The 24,522-nt window shown below is 38.7% G+C and overlaps 1 protein-coding gene across 10 annotated transcripts in view; it reads right to left on the bottom strand.

Moving 5' to 3' along the window:
- The window catches only part of ERC2 (ELKS/RAB6-interacting/CAST family member 2), a 993,593-nt gene that overhangs the window by 672,308 nt on the left and 296,763 nt on the right, over nt 1–24,522 (bottom strand). For all 10 annotated transcript variants that reach the window (XR_009732518.1, XR_009732519.1, XR_009732517.1 and 7 more), the window contains one exon: nt 8,299–8,454. Coding sequence is in view for 7 of the 10 variants with exons in the window: in XM_061396628.1 (XP_061252612.1) it covers nt 8,299–8,454 (156 nt within the window). In the remaining 3 variants the exon portion in view is untranslated. The remainder of the gene's footprint in view (nt 1–8,298; nt 8,455–24,522) is intronic.

The following is a 24,522-nucleotide window of genomic DNA, read 5'->3' as shown; positions in this document are numbered from 1 at the left end:
CGCTTCAGTCGTGTCCGACTCTGTGTGATCCCATAGATGGCAGCCCACCAGGCTCCCCTGTCCCTGGGATTCTCCAGGCAAGAATACTGGAGTGGGTTGCCATTTCCTTCTCCAATGCACAAAAGTGAAAAGTGAAAGTGAAGTTGCTCAGTCGTGTCCGATTCTTCGTGACCCCATGGACTCCAGCCCACCAGGCTCCTCTACCCATGGGATTTTCCAGGCAAGAATACTGGAGTGGGGTGCCACTGCCTCTCCGATTTAACATACTAAACATACTTATTTCATAGTGTTTGTCTTAAAATTTCAATTTCTGAAGTCTTTCCCTTCTAGTTCTGCTGTTCATTCTTTCTACTGGCTTTTGCTTACAGTGGCTTGCTTTCTTGAAGGTTTTGTAAATTTTTTTTTTAATTTTTACTCACATGTTTTGGAACTTTCTCTGGAGAAAAATACTGAGGGGTCTTAGTTGAACATGTGGTCCTTCAGAACATTTATCTCAGCCAATACCTGGGCACTACCAACCACGGGCTCCGTTAAACTACATTCTATTCTATACTGAAAGTTCTTGGATCACCTCACACTGCACATCTGCCTAAGAGCCAGCTGTGGTTACAGATTCTCACTGCTAGTTTTTTTCACCTTTATCTTGGCTCAAAGACTTAAAATAGGTAAATAAATGATTTTCCCTGGAGCCCCTTAGTCTAGGTGGGAGGAGAATAAGAGTGGGCAATTTATTTTTACTTTACTCCTGCATTAAGAGTCTAGCTGTCTGGGATCCCAGCTTTACGTGGTAGTGGGATTCCTGCTTGGCTCCTCATTTTGAGCAGGCTCAAGCTTCTGTCACTTTCCTTCAGTGTCACTGTGACTGTGAAAACTAAAGCTCAAGTTCATCTGTCTAGCAAAGCCAACAAGAAGACAAAATCAGGAATTTCCCTGGTGGTCCAGTGGTTGAGACTCTACGCTTTCGATGCAGAGGGCCTGGGTTCGATCTCTGGCCAGTGAACTAGATCCTGGATGCCACAACTAAAGATCCAGCATGTCACAATAAAGATCCCATACACTGCTACTAAGCCCTGGAGTGGACAAAATAGTTAAAAAAAAAAAAGAAGAAGATAGAACCAGGGCTGTAGTTTTCACTCTAGTCCCCTGCTTTGGCTTAATCTTGGCCCTTCGGATTCTTTCTAACTTCAAAGTTCATAAGTACACTTTAAATTGTATGTTTTTAAACTATATTTGATCCATCATTTTTGTCCCAGTAATTGAAACTAGCTAAATAAGAACCAAGCTACTGATAACTACTGAGCATAAACAGAGTGAGATGCTTAAAAAGAAGTGAGACCTCCATCTTCAGAAATTTTCAGGGTTCAGCAATTAACTATAAAAGTTGATACAGAACCCCACTTGCAGGGTGCACCCTGACTAGATAGGGGGACATACAGGTTTCATCATACTTGCCACATCTACAGGTTTGGTAATGGCTGCCCGGAAGGCAGTCTTGAGAAGAATTCTGAGTATGCTGAAAAGTTCACTAAAAAGAACTGTGGGAGATTATCAGTGCGCTTCGAGTATGTGTGTCTGGGTGGCAGCACTACTCAGGTCTGTGCAATCCATGAAATACATTATTTCTTTGTAATTTAAGAAATCACGAGTCTATGATTTTTAGCTACAACAAAGTAAGTCCTCTCCCTATAGCCCTCTCTTTTTCTCACACACAAGAACAGAATATAAATAAAATGAGGGAAAAGAGAAAATTATAAAATGAATTAAATCTTTTGTGATCAGCAACTACTCAAGGAATAGTTGACATTACATTATATAGTTGATTCAACATATGAAACTGATTCATCTGAAAATAAAACTCAAAAAACTTTCAACTCTACATGCTGAAACAATGATGATATTTATAGTAAAGAAAAAAAAGCTGATTAGTGCTAACGTCTACAAATATCGGAGTAGAAATCTCATATGGGAGTGGGGTATTGAGAGAGGAATGTGAAAGAAATTAACATCAATGGAACGGTATTTAATAGGAAGGAAGACATGGCAGGTTCTACATATAGCTACTTCATTCAATAAAAATAGATTGATAATGATAAAACTATCTCAGTCTATAAATATTAATAGGCAGTTGCTTTAAATAACTTGCAGACTATCACTGCCGTGAGGTAAATTTTAAATATTTTATGCAGACAATAACAGGAAAAAAAGTTTTTCTAAGGGGAATATAGTTGTGGGGTAAAAAAATCATATTCTTCCATAAAAATATGCCTTTGGCTTCTTTTATAGCCATAAACTCAATAAAAATGAAAAGTGATGCAATCGAACATACATGAGAACTGAGGCTGGGGAAGGTCTGTCTCCATGATGGGAAGAAGAAAAACCAATCGGAATTACATCACATGCTTTATATGAAGTCCATGTGGACATCAGGCACACTTCATCTCGTCTGAAAGTTCTTCTACCACTTACATCTGTGACACAACTAACACCAATAAAGCCTACTCCGCCAAGGAAAACAGCTTCTTTTTCACTGCAGATATGGCCCTCACATCTAGAAAGTGATGTGCTTATTATCATGCAGTTTGGGTTATGAGGTTTGTAATCCATCAGAGGTTAATAAGAAAATGTGTTACAAATTGAGAATAAAGGGGGAGATCTAAGACAGCAGAGTGGCATCTTTGGCAAACACTGCAGAGGGAGTAGCTAACAGAGAAGTACTGGGGTCAGTAGATGAAAATGTGTGAATCTAGGAACAAAGCCTTGTATACAACAGGGGATGCCATCATTCTTTCCCTAGTAGGAAAACAATTATTTATATGGCACATTCCATTCTTAAAGCCTTAACAGTGCTGCTGAAGGTAACTCATGCTTTTCATAGCCTCTTACATTCTGCCATCACACTTTGATTCCTCTAAACCTTGTGAGTATGGGTAGAAATTGGACTTTCCAACAGGGGAGAGTTGCACAGCTTGGGAGGTCTCTGAGTCTCAGTTCTCAGGGACAACATGCATGTGCCAGAGGGCTTGAAAGATGCATGTCTTTTCATCCTGACTGACTATATCTGGTATCCCAGGCTTTGCACAAGTTGCGATTCTAAACTCTGCCTTTACATTTTTGAAATTCACCTTCTATTACTTCAAAAATGTTATGTCATGGCTATTTATGATATCATATTTACAAAAGCAATTTAGGTCTTCCCTGCTACTTCATCTAATCACAAAGCTTACAAGAGGCCCTACCAGTCCCAGGCATCTGCTCAGCAACAAAATGGAAGCACATGCTATTTCATGGGACTGCTTAAAATACTTCCTTTCCCTCCAACCTACTGTCTTTACTCATTTTAATAATTAATTCAAGCAGCACTCACTTTGCATACAACATTGTTTCTTTATCAGATTCTCAGCTAATGTGGAAGCTCCAATACTTTGGCCACCTGAAGCAAAGAGCTGACACATTGGGAAAAAACCCTGATGCTGGGAAAGACTGAAGGTAAAAGGAGAAGGGGATGGCGGAGGATGAGATGGTTAGATAGCATCGCCGACTCGATGGACATGAATTTGAGCAAACTCCAGGAGATACTGAAGGACGGGGGAGCCTGGCGTGATGTAGTGCATGAGGTCCCAAAGAGTCAGACACAACTTAGTGACTGAACAACAACAATGTCAATTTTTCATTGAAACATTTAAAAGTATTTCAACACACTTCTATCTCTGAAAATGAGTCTGTATATATCACTATTAGCTGCCTTTATTATATATTTCTGGGGAAGGAAATGGCAACCCATCCCAGTATTCTTGCCTGGAGAATCCCATGGACAGAGGAGCCTGGCGGGCCACAGTCCATAGGGTTGCAAGAGTCAGACACGACTTAGCGACTAAGTGATGATAGCAATTATCTATTTGGAGCAAATAGTTACACACAGAAATTGAGATTGATGACAAGGAATCAAATGCTGAGTTAATTGTATCACCAATGGGTCATGAAAGTACTTTTCAGCTAAAATTTCAAAAATATAAGCAAATGAGAACATAGATACTCTAGGAGCTATTTTTTAATGATTAGGTTGACTTTAAGACTTTTAAAATCTTTTTTTTTAATTAAAAAAAGTAAGCTTCCAAGTAATTAAGACAGAACACATTTAGACCTCTATTAAAGTAACAGATCAGTGGGCACTGCCAAGCCTGGCACCATCGTAAACCCTGAAGATTCTGCCTCTCCAGAAAACCTGGTAAAAGAAAGGGCACTCTTAAGCTTTCTATATGTTGATTACAAGCCACAGGCAGAAGTAACAATATACAGCTGCAATTTTCAGATTTAGTTTCAAAGAGTTCTAGTCCCCTCCTTGTGCAGCATTTCATAAGAATTTCTGAAGTGTTCCTCTACCATGACTCTGAGTTTTTGTGAACTATTAAAACAACAGTTTCTGAAATCAACTGTCCCTGCATTAAACTTACCATTTTCTGCTAGATGGGATCCAAAGTCACCTTATGATTTCCGTGTCTACCACCGCTTCAGTAAACCAAATGAGTTTAACAATTACATTTCCATTTCCCAAGTACATTTCAGAATCTCTAGATTTTTGCAATTTAAATCTAATATTTATTTTTTGAAAAAGTCTGTAATTTCATATAGACTTGAGTTCTTCCTACTTCCTTAACTGTATAGAATTGGGGATAGAATGGTGTTTTCACATATCCTTCTAGGTATGCTCAGACACAGATTTGAGTTGGCAATCTTCCCCAGACCTATCACTGTAGTTTCACCAATCTGATTATTTTGACCAAAACAAAAAACAAAACACTAACTTTAACCTTGCACAACTTGTATTATTCCAGCCAGAAATGAACTCTCCTCCCATCAAGTCTTCAGGGTGGTATTTTGAGTACATTTCTTACTTTCCCAACTAAGTGGTAAGGATTGGGAAATGGGAAATATTTTGAACATGCACAACTTTTAGTGCCCCTTTGGGGACCACAGAGCTCAAAATCCACCATTGAAAGCTTTATCCATATAATCCTGCATATAAACAAAAGAATTCAAGAAACTCCAGTGGTGACACTAAACAGTTTCCTTGTCAATGTGTGTAAACAACTATTGCACAAATTAACTCCTCAGATATCTGTGACGTTCACAAGCAACACATTCATACAAACTTTGTAGAAAAGTTATCCAAATAGGCTACAATGGACCATGAAGTACACTAGCAATTCAAATTTCAGTTCAGTTACTCAGTCGAGTCCCAGCTGTTTGTGACCCCATAGACAGCAGCGCGCCAGGTTTCCCTGTCCATCACCAACTCCTGGAGCTTGCTCAAATACATATCCATCGAGTTGGTATTGCCATCCAACCATTTCATCCTCTATCGTCCCCTTCTCCTCCTGCCTTCAATCTTTCCCAGAATCAGGTCTTTTCCGATCAGTCAGTTCGTCGCATCAGGTGGCCAAAGTAATGGAGCTTCAGCATCAGTCCTTCTGATGAGTATTTGGGATTGATTTCCTTTAGGAAAGTGAAAGTCACTCAGTCGTGTTCGACTCTTTGCAACTCCATGGACTATACTGTCCATGGAATCCTCCAGGCCAGAATACTGGAGTGGGTATCTGATCCCTTCTCCAGAGGATCTTCCCAACCCAGGGGTTGAACCCAAGTCTCCCAGGTCTCCTGCATTCCATGTAGATTTTTTACCAGCTGAGCCACCAGGGAAGCCCAATCCTTTAGGATTGACTGGTTGGATCTCCTTGCTGTCCAAGGGACTATCAACAGTCTTCTTCAGCACCACAGTTCGAAAGCATCAATTCTTCAGTGCTCAGCCTTCTTTATGGTCCAACTCTCACATCTGTACATGACTACTGGAAAGACCATAGCTTTGACTACAAGGACTTTTGTCAGCAAGGTGATGTTTCTGCTTTTTAATACGCTGTCTAGGTTTGTCATAGCTTTCCTATCAAGAAGCAAGCATCTTTTAATTTCACCAGCTGCAGTGATTTTGGAGCCTGAGAAGAAAAAAAATCTGTCACTGCTTTCACTGTTTCCCCATCTATTTGCCATGAAGTGATGGGACCAGATGCCATAATCTTAGTTTTATGAATGTTAAGCTTTAAGCCAGCTTTTTCACTCTCCTCTTTCACCCTCATCAAGAGGCTCCTTAGTTCCTCTTTGCACTTACTAAAATTATTAATATATTTGATTATATTTCTTCAATAATAATGAATATAGTCATCGCCTACTTTTTTGACTCGGGTGCTTTAACTGCAGAGTTTTGTTTAACATTTTGAGTCACTCTCTAAGTTTTGCAGTGCTGCCCCTACTTCATAGATGAGGAAAGTGTGGCTGAGTGACTTAAGTCACTCCTGAAGATCATGTAGCTATCAAGGGCAGGTTAGAAATCTGCCAGAGTCTGCTTCAGTCTTCAGCCTGCACTCTTTTCACCTAACTCCTTTTCTCTCCTTGAACATCCTTCCGACTTGACCACTCTGGAAACCCTTGAAAGTAACTAACCATTAAAAGTTAAAACTAGCTCAAGGATTGATGGTGCCTCAGAAGACTGTGAGATAATAAAGGCCATCACTTGCTTCCTGAAGACCATATACATGTTTTATTCACCGGGACACAATCTATATTGAAGGACAGAGTTTACAAATTTCAAGGCATTTTCAGTTGTACAAGTGGCTTGAACTATCTTCTACTGATATATCACAGGATAGGGTGGGGAGGAACAGTTTGAGCCAAAACAATTATTTCCCCCAATCTTCATGGATTCACTCAGATCTGTACATCTGGTCTTCATTCCTGGAGTGATCTGGCCATTGTCTGCAGGCCACCCTACTACTGTGCTTGTGGCATGTCAGCTCAACTCTCTAAGAGGAAAGGATTGCAAAAAAGAAACCAGAAGGGAGAACTTAGCAAGGAAACCTGCTCTGCATTTTGTGTCCATCACTAAAAGCAAGGGGTTACATTAAAATACACTGGACATTCTCCTTCTCATATCTCTACTCCTTGATGAAAATTTTTAGTCAAAATCTCAACATTAACTTACAGATGGAAGTTGACAGAAGTATAGCATGGTTTTTGTTTTTCCTAGAGAAACACATGTACACATACATACAGAGTAAAGTAAACACTAGATATTATTTCTCTCCTGTAATTTTGCAAATTCTCTGCAAAGACTATCCATGTATTTCACAACTGATAAAAATCATAATCATTACTTAAGCAGTTATCCTCTCCACTTCCCATTGCCTTCTCACAGAAGTGCGCATCACTCAACTCTGCTGCATTTTATAAGGTAACAAACAGCAAAACCTAGAATAAGAACAGGGGTACTTAAGAGGAAGTGGTAGGAAAAAAATAATTTTAATGGTGTGGTTATTGTCTTCAAAAATAAAATGGCTTAAATAGAGGAATAAATAAAAGTATTTCGAAGTCTCTAAAGGCCAATTGGGCTGCTCATAAATTAAATAATTCTGCATATATAAAAAGAACAGATTTTCAGGTGATTTGTCCATTTGCAACTCAAAGTTTCATTTTGAAAAATACAAGCCAAATTCTTTAAAACTAGCAATACTGATAAAAAGTAATGGAAACGATTACTCTAATATTTCATAAATATTCCACAGCAATAGGTAACAATAATTACACTCAACAACAATGTCTCACATGACTGAATGCTTTCTAGAGATCAGTCAAGGGAGTAAGTATTTTAAATGCATAATCTCCTGGAATTGTCAAAGCGACCCGATGATGAAGGTATTTTTCTTTTTCTTATCAGTATTTCATGGGTGAAGAAACTGAGGCTCACAGAGATTGAATATTTTCAGCAAATGATAGTACTGGGACTCAAAATCAGTACTGTCAAATACTATATTAAAACCAAAATATCTTCATACCATTCAAATCAGTTAAATTGGCTTCCAAGATTAACCTTTCATCACCTTCCAGGAATGGGCCAGAAATTTGGCAAAGATAGAAACTTTTAAAAATAGCAAACTTATGAAATCTCAGGAAATTTGGAGAGCAAAGACTATTAAAAATAAATGTTAATTCCCAAGACAGAGGAACACTGAAAGAATTCATTAGAAAATCCTGAACCCCTTAGTAAGTAGAAATTCTACCTAAAGTTTTATCTGATTTTTCTGGAATCTATGCTTTTGAACTAAAAAATTTCCTCATTCTTCTTTATTGTCCATATATTTCATGTATCACATAAAGCAGATTATGTGAGTATTTGGGGAAAGTATGTATATAAACCATAACTTTCCAGTCACATTAAGAATATAAAAGTTTATAACTTTGGACTATACATACCTTGGTTTTCATGAACTTGGAGTGACTTTTGTAAACCTCTATTTGTTTTATCTCTTCTTCACGGTCCTCAGTGTTCAACACACCATTGGCTTTTAACATCTGGATCTCATCCTCAAGATCCCTTATGTTTCGCTCCAATGAAGCGATTTTTGTGTCCTGTTGGTAAAAAAAAAAAAAAAAAGAGAGAGGGAAAGAAAATTGCTTTTTCAATATTACCAAAACAATTTCAGAAAGCAATTTATTCAATAGTAATAGATTAACTATGGTGTACACACAGCCCTGAATTCAGAACAATTTACTTTTTTCACCTCTAAAGATCACTTGTGAGATTTTTTTTAAGCTCCCAATAAACAGCTTATGTCAATGCAAGACAGAGAGTTACCTAGATATGTTTGTTGCATATCTAGCAATCAAATTAATAAAGAAATAGTTATAAAAAGTGATCTAAAGTGTTAAAAACAAAAATGACATTTAAGAAGACAAATTTATAATTTCAGAGACAGTTTACTAGTGAATATTTTCGAGTCTACTTGTACACACAAAAACGGTTTGTTCATGTGTGTATTTTGTGGCTAGTTTTATAAGGCATGCTTGGAATTTGACTGTGAAAGAGAAGGAAATTAAAATCTACTAATGGGGGAAAGGATTCTCATCTAAAATATAGATATAAGTGAAGTTAAATAACTGAATCATGACCTAGTATGACTGACACACTAAATATTGAAAATTATAGCAACTGGAAATAATATATCACATCATGATTTACTTGGCAAGCAGACAGCTTCCTGTGTGACAAAAAAAAATCACTATCCTGAAGGGCATTTCTTACCTATTGATTTACAGAGTTAAAAAAAAAAAAACTAGAAATATTACACTCAAATGTGGGGTTAATTGAGGACAAATCATAGATAATTTTCTTTAAAGAAGGAAATGACAGATTACACACACAAGGTAGAGCGTAATAAGAAATGATGCATTAGAAGGAGAGGAGAGGAGAGAGGAGATGCATTATAGAGGGAAAAACAGTTCTTCAACCTCAGGTATTAAACTCAAATCAGTGCTTGGAATGAAACACACTGGAAGTTTGACGTCAAGTTTTCTCACTGTCACATCTCCCTGCCATTTTATTGTGTAGATTCAAGGAGGTTATATTACATTTGCAATTGGAAGTTAATGAAAAATGAGCCACTAACTCATTTTTTTTAAACTAATTCATTTTTTTTAGAATCTAAGAAACTAAAGAGTTCTAAAAGTAAAGACAATGAATGGGCTATTCTATTTATAACAACTCAGAAAAAACTTTAACAATTATGCGTGTCCTGATTTTGTGGCTACTTTCTATTTCACTTTCCTATATTACATGCCCACTGGCATGTTTCATTATCATGAACATTGCCATTACTGTTAAAAAGGAAAAATGAGAACCAGCAGCAGCAGCACTGAGCTCCACTGTGTTCCCATACCTGGGTGCTCTACATGCTGAAGACACACACACACATACAAAAAGCAAGAAGATAAAAGAAAATGATTTTGAAATTTGCAACATTATTATGGAATATTACATTCCATTCTGTAGTATTTCATTTTCCTTTTAAAATAGTATTTATTGTATCTTTTCAGTTATAAAAGTAATATACTTGAAATTCACAAAAAATGGAGAAAATTCCCTATATTTCTATCATCCAGGGATAACTATCATTTTTTATTTATAGCCTGCAAGTCTTTTTCAATGTTAGATGCATATCTGGTAATCTTGTATATTGCCAATTTGAGTGAGGAGAATGTTAGAGACTAAATGTCTAGGTGCCTCCAAAATTTATATGCTGAAGCTCTAATCCCTAATGTGATTATATTTGGAGAGGAGGCCTTTGGGAGGTAATCAGGATTAGATGGAGTCATGAGTATGGAACCCTCATGATGGGATTAACGCCCTCATAAGAAGAGATACTAGAGAGCTTGTTTTCTCTCTCTGTCATGTGAGAACAGAGCAAGAGGGTGACTCTCTGAAAGCCAGGATTCTCACAGGAATCCAACCATGCTGGCACCCTGATCTTAGACTTCCAGCCTCCAGAACTGCAAGAAAATAAATTTCTGGTTTTTTTAGCCACCCAGCCTGTGGTATTTTCTTATAGCAGGCCAAGCTGATAAATGTAGGGAGTCCTTCTTAATGACTCATTTGAATTCTTTTTTTTTTTTAATTTTGTTTTATTTTTAAATTTTATAATATTGTATTGGTTTTGCCAAATATCGAAATGAATCCACCACAGGTATACATGTGTTCCCCATCCTGAACCCTCCTCCCTCCTCCCTCCCCATACCATCCCTCTGGGTCGTCCCAGTGCACCAGCCCCAAGCATCCAGTATCTTGGGACTGGCGACTCGTTCCATATATGATATTATACGTATTTCAATGCCATTCTCCCATATCATCTCACCCTCTCTCTCTCCCACAGAGTCCAAAAGACTGTTCTATACAGCAGTGTCTCTTTTGCTGTCTCGTATACAGGGTTATTGTTACCATCTTTCTAAATTCCATATATATGCGTTAGTATACTGTATTGGTGTTTTTCTTTCTGGCTTATAAATAAATGCCCCTGCTGCTGCTGCTGCTAAGTCACTTCATTTGTGTCCGACTCTGTGAGACCCCATAGATGGCAGCCCACCAGGCTCCCCCATCCCTTGGATTCTCCAGGCAAGAACACTGGAGTGGGTTGCCATTTCCTTCTCCAATGCGTGAAAGCGAAGTCGCTCAGTCGTGTCTGACCCTCAGCGACCCCATGGACTGCAGCCTTCCAGGCTCCTCCGTCCATGGGATTTTCCAGGCAAGAATACTGGAGTTGGGTGCCATTGCCTTCTCCGATGAATAAATGAGAGTCATTTTAAATCAACATTTTTTCTGACTATAAAATTAAGCCATGCTCATTACAGAAAACTTGAAAAGTCACAGAGATAATTATGATATCCACCTCAATCTCATCACCCAAATATACCCACTATTAACTATTTTATTTACCTCCCATGAAGCCTTAAGACTATATTATTTCTTTAAAACATAAAGATATCTATTAAAACATTATCATTAATCTATTAAAACATTAATGTAGATTTCTGCTCTTTACTGAGATACAAATTTTTCAGCATTTACAAATATCTAAGTACAATTTTTACAAGAACTTACCTGTAAGTTACGTGTGAAAGAAATAGACAACATTCCTGCTTTTTAATATAAAATCTCCTTTGATTTCAGATTCAAGTCTAAATTGACATATTTATATGTATACATATGTGTATACATATTTACATGTATACATATGTATTTATACATAAGTATACACATATGTATATAAATATATGTGTACTGAAATATACTTTGTAGTCCCATATTTTAAACTTTATTTCTTGTTGCTGCTGCTGCTGCTAAGTTGCTTCAGTCGTGTCTGACTCTGTGCAACCCCATAGACGGCAGCCCACCAGGCTCCCCCGTCCCTGGGATTCTCCAGGCAAGAACACTGGAGTGGGTTGCCATTTCCTTCTCCAATGCATGAAAGTGAAAAGTGAAAGAGAAGTCGCTCAGTCATGTCCGACCCTTAGTGACCCCATGGACTGCAGCCTACCAGGCTCCTCCGTCCATGGGATTTTCCAGGCAAGAGTACTAGAGTGGGGTGCCATTGCCTTCTCCTTATTTCTTGTTAGCACTTGTTAAAGTTTCATCTCAGTCATGCAGACAAGGGGAAAAGCAACCCTCAGCTTTCCTCTCAGTCAACTTCTAAGAGTTTAGTTAGCAGTGACCACAACTGCTAACTTCAAAATGGGTTAAAAGGAGCTTTTCACTGGACTTTTAAAAATTACACATTGCTAAAGAAAGATCAGAATGAAGTCACATAGAAACATAGAAAATCCTTTTGATCTATACATACCTGAGTTAAAATTTCACCAAATTAGTAAGACACGTTTTTAAAATAATATTTTAATTTTACTAATTTTCTTAAAATAAGCAGCCTCTTTTTCCTTCCAAACTTTTTTCTTTTAGTCACAGATGTGCAAGAACATCAAAAGAAAATAATGAAAGAAAAAAAGATGATAGAGAAATGGATATTGTAGAAGTTACTTTAATAAAGATCTATTTTTCTGTCCTTATTGATATTTCTGTTCTTATAGTAAGAAGTCCATTTCAAGAACTCATAACCAAAATCACAAGCATGGAGAAAAGGAGATGGAAGAATATCAGCAAGATCTAGGGAAGATAAAAGATGCAAAATACAAACATATTAGATGGTGCATTGATTCTGCCCAATAAGATATTCAAAATGCTGAGCCAGAGAAAGACATGAGAAAATATAAGCATGAAAAATTAAGGCAAAGAAAATGACTGCCATGGTCACAGCTGCTCCATTGCTTCAGTTTCAGAAATTCAAAGAGAACAATTTTTTTTTTCTTTTTCAAAAATCTCTAAAGCTAAGATAAATCACTAAAAACATGTGTTTAAGGAAAACTATAGAAGACAACTATCTCACATGTCCTGATATGGCTCAATGTGGTACATAAACATTGCCTTTCAAAACAGAGGGCTTTCCTGATAGCTCAGTTGGTAAAGAATCAGCCTGCAATTCAGGAGACCCTGGTTCAATTCCTGGGTTGGGAAGATCTGCTGGAGAAGGGATGGGCTACCCACTCCAGTATTCTTGGGCTTTCCTTGTGGCTCAACTGGTAAAGAATCAGCCCGCAATGTGGGAGACCTGGGTTCTATCCCTGGTTGGGAAGATCCCTTGGAGAAGGGAAAGGCAACCCACTCCAGTATTCTGGCCTGGGGAAGTGAATGGACTGTATGGTCCATAGGGTTGCAAAGAGTCAGACATAATGAGCAACTTTCACTTTCAAAACAAATACAAAATGCACATGCTCAGTAACTCAAGCACTAGTGTACAAGAGAGAGAAAAAAAACTTAAGTGAAGACATCCTCAAAGTGGAATTTTAGAAGGTAGAGCAATATTTTACTCTCAATCACCAAAGAATCTTCATCAGAATATCTTTACATATTATCTATAATGGATATTTTAAAATAACTTATGTAGTGATTTTCAAATACTCATCTAGATTGTGTTTCACAAAGAAGCAAGCTCTCAAAGCAGATAATTCTAGGCCTTCCTTAGAGACAGAGAAAGTGAAATAGAAACAGCTTTTCCTGAAGTTCACAGAAACCAAATGCTCTGTGAAAAGGGGCCTGCAGGGTCAAGTAAGTTTGAGAAATGATTATTGGGGATTCCCAATGCATATTAGCATTAATCATTCTGCAAGGTCCTACAGCAAAGCATTCTATTTACTTTGAGTTTTCCAGTGTTATTACTCTAGAAGTCAATTCTTGGGGGGAAAAATAGAACTTTAATGATCACGTTAAGCTCAGGGTTATATACTGAAGAAAAGAGTCAAAACAATGATTTGGATTCTTCAAAAGAAAACTTGCCATGATTAGCCCCAACTTAAAATAATCGAGGGCTTAAATATTCACATCACCTTGTCAGCTTCTGTCACTCAAGTCATTTACTGAGAGCCTGCTCTGAACCCTGAGCAGTGAGAGAACAGGCAGACTCCCATGCTCCCTGAACTTGCCGCTCCATGTCTCAGGTGACATTTTTCAAGTAGTCTTGGGATAGGAAAAGCATGAAATTGTTTTGCTTTTATAATATATTTTTGTTAAAGACTGCAGGAATGTTAAAGATTGCAGGGGCTGAAAACAACTGAAATGTGTTTGCTTCATTCCCCATGAGTTAGAAAAAAATGTCTGAATTGAATAGCTCTTTAAGTCATTTCTTTCCACATACTCATAAAATACTTGTAATAATACTTTATTTTATACATACAGATCATAACTCCTACTGAAAGATTCATGTCCAAGACTATTTTATATCCATCATTCAAAAGATGCAAAATAGTTATCTGAGGACCAACTCTTTGCGACCCCGTGGACTGCAGCCCACCAGGCTCCTCTGTTCCTGGAATTCTCCAGGCCAGAATACTGGAGTGAGTTGCCCTTCCCTTCTCCAGGGGATCTTCCCAATCCAGGGATCGAACCCAGGTCTCCCACACTGCAGGCAGATTCTTCACCAGCTGAGCCACAAGGGAAGTCCAAGAATACTGGAGTGGGTAGCCTATCCTTTCTCCAGTGGATCTTCCTGACCCAGGGATCAAACCTGGGTCTCCTGCATTGCAGGCAGATTCTTTACTGTCTGAGCCACCAGGGACACCCTTCTGATGGGCAAACAATAAATCACTGGAAGTGAACCCCTAGCAATCACCTACCTAATGGGCCCAGCCTGGTAATTCTGGAATCAGCCATGAATACTAGCAAGCACACGAGTGCAGGGACTATAGCTGTAAGGATAGATGTCAGGTGGAAAGACTAAAATAAATTTATTTCATCTCTGCTTTATTATATATATATAATATCTTTGGATATACATAATCTTTGGATTTTTCTAGGACATGTCTGCTATAGTTCATAGTAAATTTAGATACAAGAAGTTCTCTCAGTCATTCAACAAATGCATACTGAGCATCTGCTGGGTACCAGGCACCAGATGTGTGAGATACCAGGTAGATGTGAACAAGATACGTGGGCACCCTTCCTTCTCTACCATGGAGCAGTCTATATCCTTGTTACACCATGTAGTCTACAGACCATAGCACTGACATCACCTGGGAGCTTTTTAGAAATACAGACTCTCAGGCCTCAGCTCACAACTACTGAATCTGAATCTGCACTTTCATAAGGTCCTTGTGTGACTTGGGTATTTTAAATGAATTTAGGTGTCCAGCTTACACAAAGAACAAGACGAATCAATGTAAAAGAAACAAGAACAACTTTACTGGTCAATTACATTTAGAAAAACATGAAGCTATTCTCCAAAGATATCCAATTTGGCCTAAGTGTACAGCAACTCTAGGAGTAAACTTTCTGGAGCAAATTTGCCAGTAAGGATGCCTTTATTATCCTTTTTGTGTTTGTCAAACATTATGTTCCTCTTAAACACCAAGAAACAGATTTCAGCTCCTGTCTAAGAACTGTGAACACTGAAATGGTGAGTGGGTGGAACATCAAAAAAGCAGTATCATTTAGTCACAAAAAGTAACAATTATGTTATTGCTGAGTGTCACAATGTGCTTTCCTTTCAATTACAGGAAGAATTACTAGTTTCATTTTAATATCTGGCCAGGAAAGAAAATACAAGGTTTTTTTTGTTGTTGTTGTTTTTTTAAGAGCATGGAACTCTCTGTGATCACATAACAGTCTACGGACATTAATCAACAAAAATAGGGCCGAATGGTTTAAAGAGAAGATGTGATCTAATGTTCAGGAAACATCCTTACATAATTATATTACACTTTATTTAGAATAAAATTCTAGACTATTATTACTGGATACCACAGAGGCTCTTGAAGGCTTAACTTTTTAAAATCATCTAGTTGCAGCTGCAAACATAACTGAGCAGTCCTCAGTTCAGTTATCTGAGTAATGCCCTGCTTTTTGAAGGATTTATTGTGTGGGGTTCACCATGGTTATGTGAGCCCAAGTTAAGTATTCCAGAAAGAAGTCAACTTGGGCCTAAGGCATATTAGGAGGAAAAAAAACAAAATTTCAAAAACTCTTCTTCCTGAGCCTTATCAAAATATACAAAGATGATGACCTAGATTAGAAGATGACAACGGACATGCTGTTTTTTCATGTTGTTTTCTTGTTTGTCTGTTTATTCAGATGGTATCTAATTCTTTAGAACAAAATGTACAAGCACAGAATTAGGTTGGGCTAGTTCAAAGTAAAAGCAGTTAGGGTGCTTTGATGTTTCTTTTCATGGTCTCACTGGCCTACTTCTGACTCATTCTTCATGAAATCCACTCCTTAGGAATGCATCATTCTGCTGTACTGTCTCTGGGCACATTACTAATGACCCTCAGGGAGAAGATGCATCGCTGGTGATTCTTGACGGACACACTGTGACCTCTGAGGTTTTCGTCTCCATGTATTAATTTGTTGTGGAGGTTAACAGACTCGTATCTAACAAACAGAGCTAAAATAAAACAATCCAACTAACTCTTGCTGCTGCTGCTGCTGCTGCTAAGTCGCTTCAGTCGTGTCCGACTCTGTGCGACCCCATAGACGGCAGCCCACCAGGCTCCCCTGTCTCTGGGATTCTCCAGGCAAGAACGCTGGAGTGGGTTGCCATTTCCTTCTCCAATGCATGAAAGTGAAAGGTGAAAGTGAAGTCGCTCAGTCGTGTCCGACCCCTAGCAACCCCATGGACTGCAGCCTACCAGGCTCCTCCGTCCATGGGATTTTCCAGGCAAGAGTACAGTCACAAACCTGAATGCACACCCTGCTTCAGGTTTTTATGTCTTTGGGCAAAACACCGAGCTCCCCTTAAATAAGACCATGCTCAAGAGCAGGTTATGAAAATTACAAGTGATCTGTAATGCATGCAAAGTATCTATCATGAAACTCCCTCAGGAGAATAAAGGGTTGCTGTTATAGGCCAACAACAGTATAGTAAGTCTCTATCCACTCCCAGTTCTGTGACATACACATGTAGAAGACAGTAGCATCTATTTTCAATCCACCTTAATGACTATATTCCTAACCTTGCTAATCCTATAACCTGAGGTTGTGATGAGAATAGAACGAGTGACAAGATGCACACCTTCCAGGATAATACCTACCACACAGTAGGTCCTCTATCAAGATTCCCTTCCTTCCTCTTTCTAGCTGTAGCATGTATCTATTTCTTTTTAACTATCTGCTCAACTTCTTCCCCATTTGGGAACTACATCGCCCCAACTCCCTGTGGTTTTAGTGGGGTTTTCCAGTCTGACCCTTGGTGACAAGCACCACCTCTGGACACTGAATGATCCAGGGGTGAACTCATTAAGCCATCAAGGCCAAGCAGAGTTCTTTAAGGGAACTGACACAAAATCAAGGACCTCTCCTTTTCTGAGATTATGAATGATAAGAAAAATATGGGTCTGTGGCTGGTTCATGTCTTCTTTGATACCATGTCTTCTTTGATACTTCTTTAGGCAGTAAGAATCTGCCTAAACAATGGGGCCCTTATAACATCATTTGAACAGCAAGATACAGCTACATCTGAATCATACACTCTTCAGAATATTAAAATACAATAGCAGAGTTTCAGTCACTTGTAACTAGAAAGCATAATATACAAGAAATAGTGCAAAAGATAATACTAAAATATAGTTAGATATAGCCCTGTGTAAGAACACAGAGAAGTCAGAAATTAAATTTTAATTAATATAAGTTAAAGGAATAAGAGAACAAGTATGGACTATGTAGGGATTCCCAGGTGGCATAGTGGTAAAGAATACACCTGCCAATGCAGGAGACATGGGTTCAATCCCTGGGTTGGCAAGATCCCCTGGAGTAGGAAATGGCAACCCACTACAATATTCTTGCCAGGAAAATTCCATGGACAGCAGAATCTGGTGGGCTACAGTCCATAGGGTTGCAAAGAGTTGGACATGACTGAGCATGCACATATGGAATATGTATCAAGGAGGAGTAAGACAGGACTGATTAAAAAGTATAGATCACTTTTAGTTGCATTGGAGTAGGAAATGAAAGAAAGATGGAGATGAATTGATAAGCACTCTTCAGAATCAAGCTAAGAGTGTATACTTGAGTCTGACTGGGAATTATTTATAAGCTGGTAAAAAGAATGCAATAAGATGGCCTTGGAGAAGTTAATAATAAAACCTCAGTTTTCAATTCAATCCCAAAGAAAGGCAATGCCAAAGAATGTTCAAACTAACACACAATTGCACTCATCTCACATGCTAGCAAAGCACAAGTGAGGCTAGAGAAGGTAGAGGAACCAGAGATCAAATTGCCAACATCCGCCGGATCATAGAAAAAGCAAGAGTTCCAGAAAAACATCTACTTCTGCTTTATTCACTTACACCAAAGCCTTTGACTGTGTGGATCACAACAAACTGTGGAAAATTCTTCATGAGATGGGAATACCAGACCACCTTGCCTGTCTCCTGAGAAATCTGTATGCAGATCAAGAACCAACAGTTAGAACCAGACACGAAACAAAAGACTGGTTCAAAACTGGGAAGTAGTGCATCAAGGTTGTTTACTGTCATCCTGCCTATTTAACTTATATGCAGAGAACATCATGTGAAATGCTGGGCTGGATGAAGCATAAGCTGGAATCAAGATTGTGGGGAGAATTATCAATAACCTTAGATATACAGATGACACCACCCTTATGGCAGAAAGCAAAGAGCAACTAAAGAGCCTCTTAATGAAGGTCAAAGAGAGTGAAAAAGCTTACTTAAAACTCAACATTCAAAAAACTAAGATCATGGCATCCAGTCCCATCACTTTATGGCAAACAGATGGAGAAACAATGGAATCAGTAAGACACTTTATTGTCCTGGACTCCAAAATTACTTCAGATGGTGACTGCAGCCATGAAAGTAAGAAGCTTGCTCCTTCAAAGAAAAGCTCTGACAAACCTAGACAGCGTATTAAAAAGCAAAGATATTACTTTGCTGATAATGGTGTGTATAGTCAAAGCTATAGTTTTTACAAAGTCATGTATGGACGTGAGAGTTGGACTATAAAGAAAGCTGAGTGTTGAAGAATTGATGCTTTTGAACTGTGGTGCTGGAGAAGACCCTTGAGAGTCCCAGAGAGATGAGATCAAGAGATCTCCCTGCAAGGAGATCCAACCAGTCAATCCTAAAGGAAATCAGTCCTGAATATTCATTGGAAGAATTGATATTGAAGCTGAAGCTCCAATACTTTGGCCACCTGATGTGAAGAACTGACTCACTGGAAAAGATCCTGATGCTGGGCAAGATTGAAGGCGGGAGGAAAAGGGAATGACAGTAGACAAGATGGTTGGATGGCATCACTGACTCAATGGACATGAGTTTGAGCAAGGTCTGAGTGATGGTGAAGGACAGGGAAGCCTGGCGCACTGCAGTCCATGAGGTTGCAAAGAGTCAAACACAACTGAGTGACTGAACAACAACAGAAGCTAAAATGGAAGTTGAGACAGTAGAGATGATGGGTCATTTGCCTAGCAGTGAAAGAATTCTCAGATACAGCTGAGAATCAAGTATAGAAAAACCAGCAGCAGTACTGCCAGAGGAAAGACAGGTTAAAAAAAAAAAAAACAAAAAAAAGTTATGGAAATCATGGGAAAAGTTGCAGAAAATTAGCAAGTGAAGTTTCAAGAAAGAAAGAAGGTCAAACAAAGATTTGAAGACACTAAAGACTAAGAAAAAAAATTAGAGTATTACTGGTGACATGAGGGCAGTTTCAATGGAGTCATATTATAACTGGAAACCGAATCCCAGTGTTTTAAGTCGGGGTGATTGTGGAGACATTCAACAGCAATACTGCATGGGGCAAGAACCAACCAGAACAGCTGCCACCTGGAGCACTGCAACCAGGTCTCAGAGTCCCTGCAGGAGCAGGGGATAACTCTTTGCTGAATTTGGGGTAAGAGCTAGAGTGGGAGGCGTACTCTGAGGGTTTGGGATAACCACGGAAGTATTTCAGTATTTTACAATCATTATAGCTATACCTATGCCTCTCAACTGAGTATCAGCCCTACATACAAAGCTGCTTTAATTAATATTGAAAGTTTCTTACATTTTCCATGCATGGAAGGGAGCAATGGTCAATTTAAAACCGTATCCATATGTCTGTGCCACAAACTAACATAGAGCCTCTCCAGTACCAACCTGTGAACTGGGTGCATCAGAAACTGGTTTTTTGTTGTTGTTTGTGCCTGTGTTTAACAATGACTTGGCCTCCAAGGACATTCCCTTTAAGGATGGGATGACACAAAAATCAGTATTTATTTATAAGTTTCTCAGGTTGGGAAAAGAAATCAAAGGATTTTCTTTTCATCTATGTTTTCTTTCCCATTTATGTTAAATAAATATATTTGGATTATCTGAATATACAGAAAGGAATAGCACAGGACAGAAGCAAACAACGTTTCTCCATTCTGGTATTTAAAAATGAAGTTAATACTAATAACATCAGCTCATGTGTATTATTAATTAAGGCAAGCACTATGCTAGAAAATCTCATTTAGTCTTGCCCATAACCCTATGAAGTAAGTTTTTATTTTACCCATTTTATAGGTCACAATACTTACAAAAGGTAATTAACTTGCCTAAGATTTTCTCTTTTGTTGAAATAACTTTCTGGGCTCAAGAGGGTGCCACATCCACACACCAAAATACGTTAACTTTCATGTCCCTGTAAATGTTCTACCGGACCAGAAACATAGTATATCCAGTCAGCCAATCACCAAACACTAAGCCAACTGTATACTTATTTCCTTACTTATTGTTACTTCAAACAAGGTGGACTATGAGGTCCTAGCAAATCAGATACTATTTTTCTCTTTCTTGTTCTTTATTCCTTATCCTAGGAAAGTTTCCTACCTTCCACCTTATTTTGCAGTTCTCCAAATGGAGACTGTCTGCTTCATGATAAGACTTCATGAAGCATTTCCTTGTATCACCTGAATTTTCATCTCTAATCATTTTTAAAAAAACATCTTTCATAAAACTAGAATGGTTCCTTCCATAAAACTTCCCTTGACTAGGAGTGAGGAAGCCACACTGGGACCTTGCTGTCCCTGGGATAATCTCAGGAAAGACTGGATTGAGAGATAGTCAACCACCTAGAAGCAAGTCTACTTTGGTTCTTTCTTCCACATAGTACTTTTAGCCTTTAAAGATGACAGAGCAAGGTCAAAAGAAAATAATGACGATGCTGGAAAGAGAAGAAGAGGAAGAAGAAGTTTAAGAAACTGCTTCCAAATGACAGGAGTAGCCCCTTGATGTCTGCAGCCTGCCCTCCCAAGAATGGATCCATGTCATCTTTCACAAACATCTGATTACAAACAGGGCTGATTTCCCAGAAATTCAGTGAAATACTACTTTGCAAAACTGTGAATGCATTTCAGAGAGGAATAAAAAGATGGACACCTGACACTTCTGTTCTCTTCCAACTGTCTTTGGGAAAAGATAAGGTGAAGAAGTTCTTCTTCTGGCTTTCTAGGACCTTAACTTGCTCTCCCATTTCTTTTAACACCTCCCCGAAGTCCCCAATAGTCCTGGTTTGAGACCTCATTCTAAGGATCTCCAAAACATAACACAAATCCTTCTACATTCAAAACGCTTATCTCATGGAAAAAGCAACAGGCGGCAGAGGAATTCAGGCCACCCCAAGTCACCAGCGTGGCCTGAGGGATGTGGAAACTGGACCATGCCTTAGGGATGAGGCATGAGATGGCCGGTACACTATCATTACTGAAACTTGAAGGGGGGTTCACTTGAGGCCTGTGGTTGACTTCTCAACTCTGCTGGAGGGGGGCACACGCCAATAAGGAAATTGCAGTCCCTAAATAAACAATAAGCTGGGAACCTGAGCACCAACAAGGGAGAAGGCAGGGGCTGCTGGCCTGGGCAGAGCTGGCCGCGAGGGAGCAAACAAAGCAAAGATTTAAACTGCAAGAATGCCCTGTCAATTCAGACTCCCCAGGCAGGCCCTTTGAGAGCCCAAATTGCCAGTCACCAATCCTTCAGATTTGGTAGAATTTTTAAAGCAGGACACTTTGTTCAATCCTTTCATTTGCCAAATGAGAACAGTGAGAGCAAGAGGGGACAAGTGATTGCCAAGGGCCCAGCAAAGTCCCGGATCATTTATTATGCCACAGGCCTACTGGGAATTCCTGTTTTTTCTCCACTGATTTCTGATTTCAAAGATACTTTTAAAATCTTTCCACATGTAAACCTTGTGTGTATGCAGAGCTAAGACTCTGCCTGAAATAAGCTTGTTAAATTCTTTCTCTCCAGTGGTCCTTGCTCAAAGGTACCTCCTCTTTTTTACAGGTAAAATTCCATTTCCAGACTGAAAAGGACTAGATGGACAAGCAGAGAATTCCTTGAGTATCTAATGTATGCCAGGATCTTCCCATGTCTTAATCCATTTTAATCCCCATCACAACTCTATGAAGCCTGGTATCATGGTTCCATTTCACAGAAGGGAAAGCTGGACTTCGGAGAAACAACAAGTGGCAGAACCACATTCTCAACTTCCATACATAATATAACCTTCTCCACTTTGGAGTCTTTAGTTCAGCAAAAGAAATCAGAAGAAACTGTTTAAGATTTTTGATAGATGATTTTTCTTTCAACAAACTTATTGCTGTTTTTCCTAAATAATAATTCCTGATCATCCCTATAAGATGAATGCACATTATTGAAAACATAAGAACACAGGGGGCAAAAGAAGAAAAAATCCTATATAATCTCCACTTATAGAATTAATGTCAAGAATCTCTAGAATTAATGGTACGTTATTTTCCCCAAACTTTTATTTCACACTAATAAATATAACCTCTTTATTAAAACTAACTACCATAAACCTCAGAAATGCATCTCCTAGTTGGTTATTCTATAGCTCATTTTATATTTTAATCTTTGAGTAATCAAAGTTATTGATCCTTTTGTTTGTAATATCTTCACTTTTTAGCAATAGCTTTATTGATATACAATATATATACCATAAAATTCACTCTTTTAAAGTGTACAATTCAGTGCTTTATGTAACCATCACCACAAACTAATTCCAGAATACTTTCATCACCCCAAACTGCTGTACCTATTAGTGGTCACAACTGTTTCTCCTCTCCCCCTAGTTCCTAATCTACTTTCTATCTCTTGATAGAAACCACTGATCTACTTTCTATCTCTATAGAGTTGCCTATATTGGACAGTTCATATATATATATGGAATCATATAAGATGTGTCCTTTCACAGCAGGCTTCTTTCATTTAGCATAATGTTTCAAGGTTCATCAATGTTTTAGCATGTATCAGATCAAATTGCTAACATCTGCTGGATCATGGAAAAAGCAAGAGAGTTCCAGAAAAACATCTATTTCTGCTTTATTGACTATGCCAAAGCCTTTGACTGTGTGGATCACAATAAACTGTGGAAAATTCTGAAAGAGATGGGAATACCAGACCGCCTGACCTGCCTCTTGAGAAACCTGTATGCAGGTCAGGAAGCAGCAGTTAGAACTGGACATGGAACAACAAACTTGTTCCAAGTTAGAAAGGAGTACGTCAAGGCTGTATATTGGCACCCTGCTTATTTAACTTATATGCAGAGTACATCATGAGAAACGCTGGGCTGGAGGAAGCACAGCTGGAATCAAGATTTCTGGGAGAAATATCAATAACCTCAGACATGCAGATGACACCACCCTTATGGCAGAAAGTGAAGAAGAACTAAGGAACTTCTTGATGAAAGTGAAAGAGGAGAGTGAAAAAGTTGGCTTAAAGCTCAACATTCAGAAAACAAAGATCACGGCATTTCGTCCCATCACTTCAGGGGAAATAGATAGGGAAACAGTGGAAATAGTGTCAGACTTTATTTTGGGGTGCTCCAAAATCACTGCAGATGGTGACTGTAGCCATGAAATTAAAAGACGCTTAGTTATGACCAACCTAGACAGCTTATTAAAAAGTAGAGACATTACTTTGCCAACAAAGGTCCATCTAATCAAAGCTATGGTTTTTCCAGTAGTCCTGTATGGATGTGAGAGTTGGACTATAAAGAAAGCCGAGCATCGAAGAATTGATGCTTTTGAACTGTGGTATTGGAGAAGACTCTTGAGAGTCCCTTGGACAGGAAGGAGATCCAACCGGCCCATCCTAAAGGAAATCAGTCCTGAATACTCATTGGAAGGATTGTGCTGAAGCTGAAACTCCAATACTTCGGCCACCTGATGCAAAGAGCTGACTCACTGGAGAAGACCCTGATGCTGGGAAAGATTGAAGGCAGGAGAAGAAGAGGACTACAGAGGATGAGACGGTTGGATGGCATCACCGACTCAGTGGACATGAGTTTGAGTAAGCTCTGGGAGTTGGTGATGGACAGGGAGGCCTGGCGTGGTGTAGTCCATGGGGTCGCAAAGAGTTGGACACGACTGAGCGATTGAACTGAACATGTATATGTTTGGTTTCTATTTCATTAATTTCAGCTTTTTTCTCTATTATTTATTTCTCCCACTTTCTTATGGTTTCATTTGATCTTCTATTGCTTTTTAAAGTCTTCTCTCAAGCAAACTGAACAGTTTGTTCTTCTCCAGATATGTCTCATAATTTCCAACC

This window comes from Bos javanicus, chromosome 22 (genome assembly GCF_032452875.1).
Source record: "Bos javanicus breed banteng chromosome 22, ARS-OSU_banteng_1.0, whole genome shotgun sequence".
NCBI lineage: Eukaryota > Metazoa > Chordata > Mammalia > Artiodactyla > Bovidae > Bos > Bos javanicus.
This window is presented reverse-complemented; position numbering and strand designations above follow the sequence as displayed.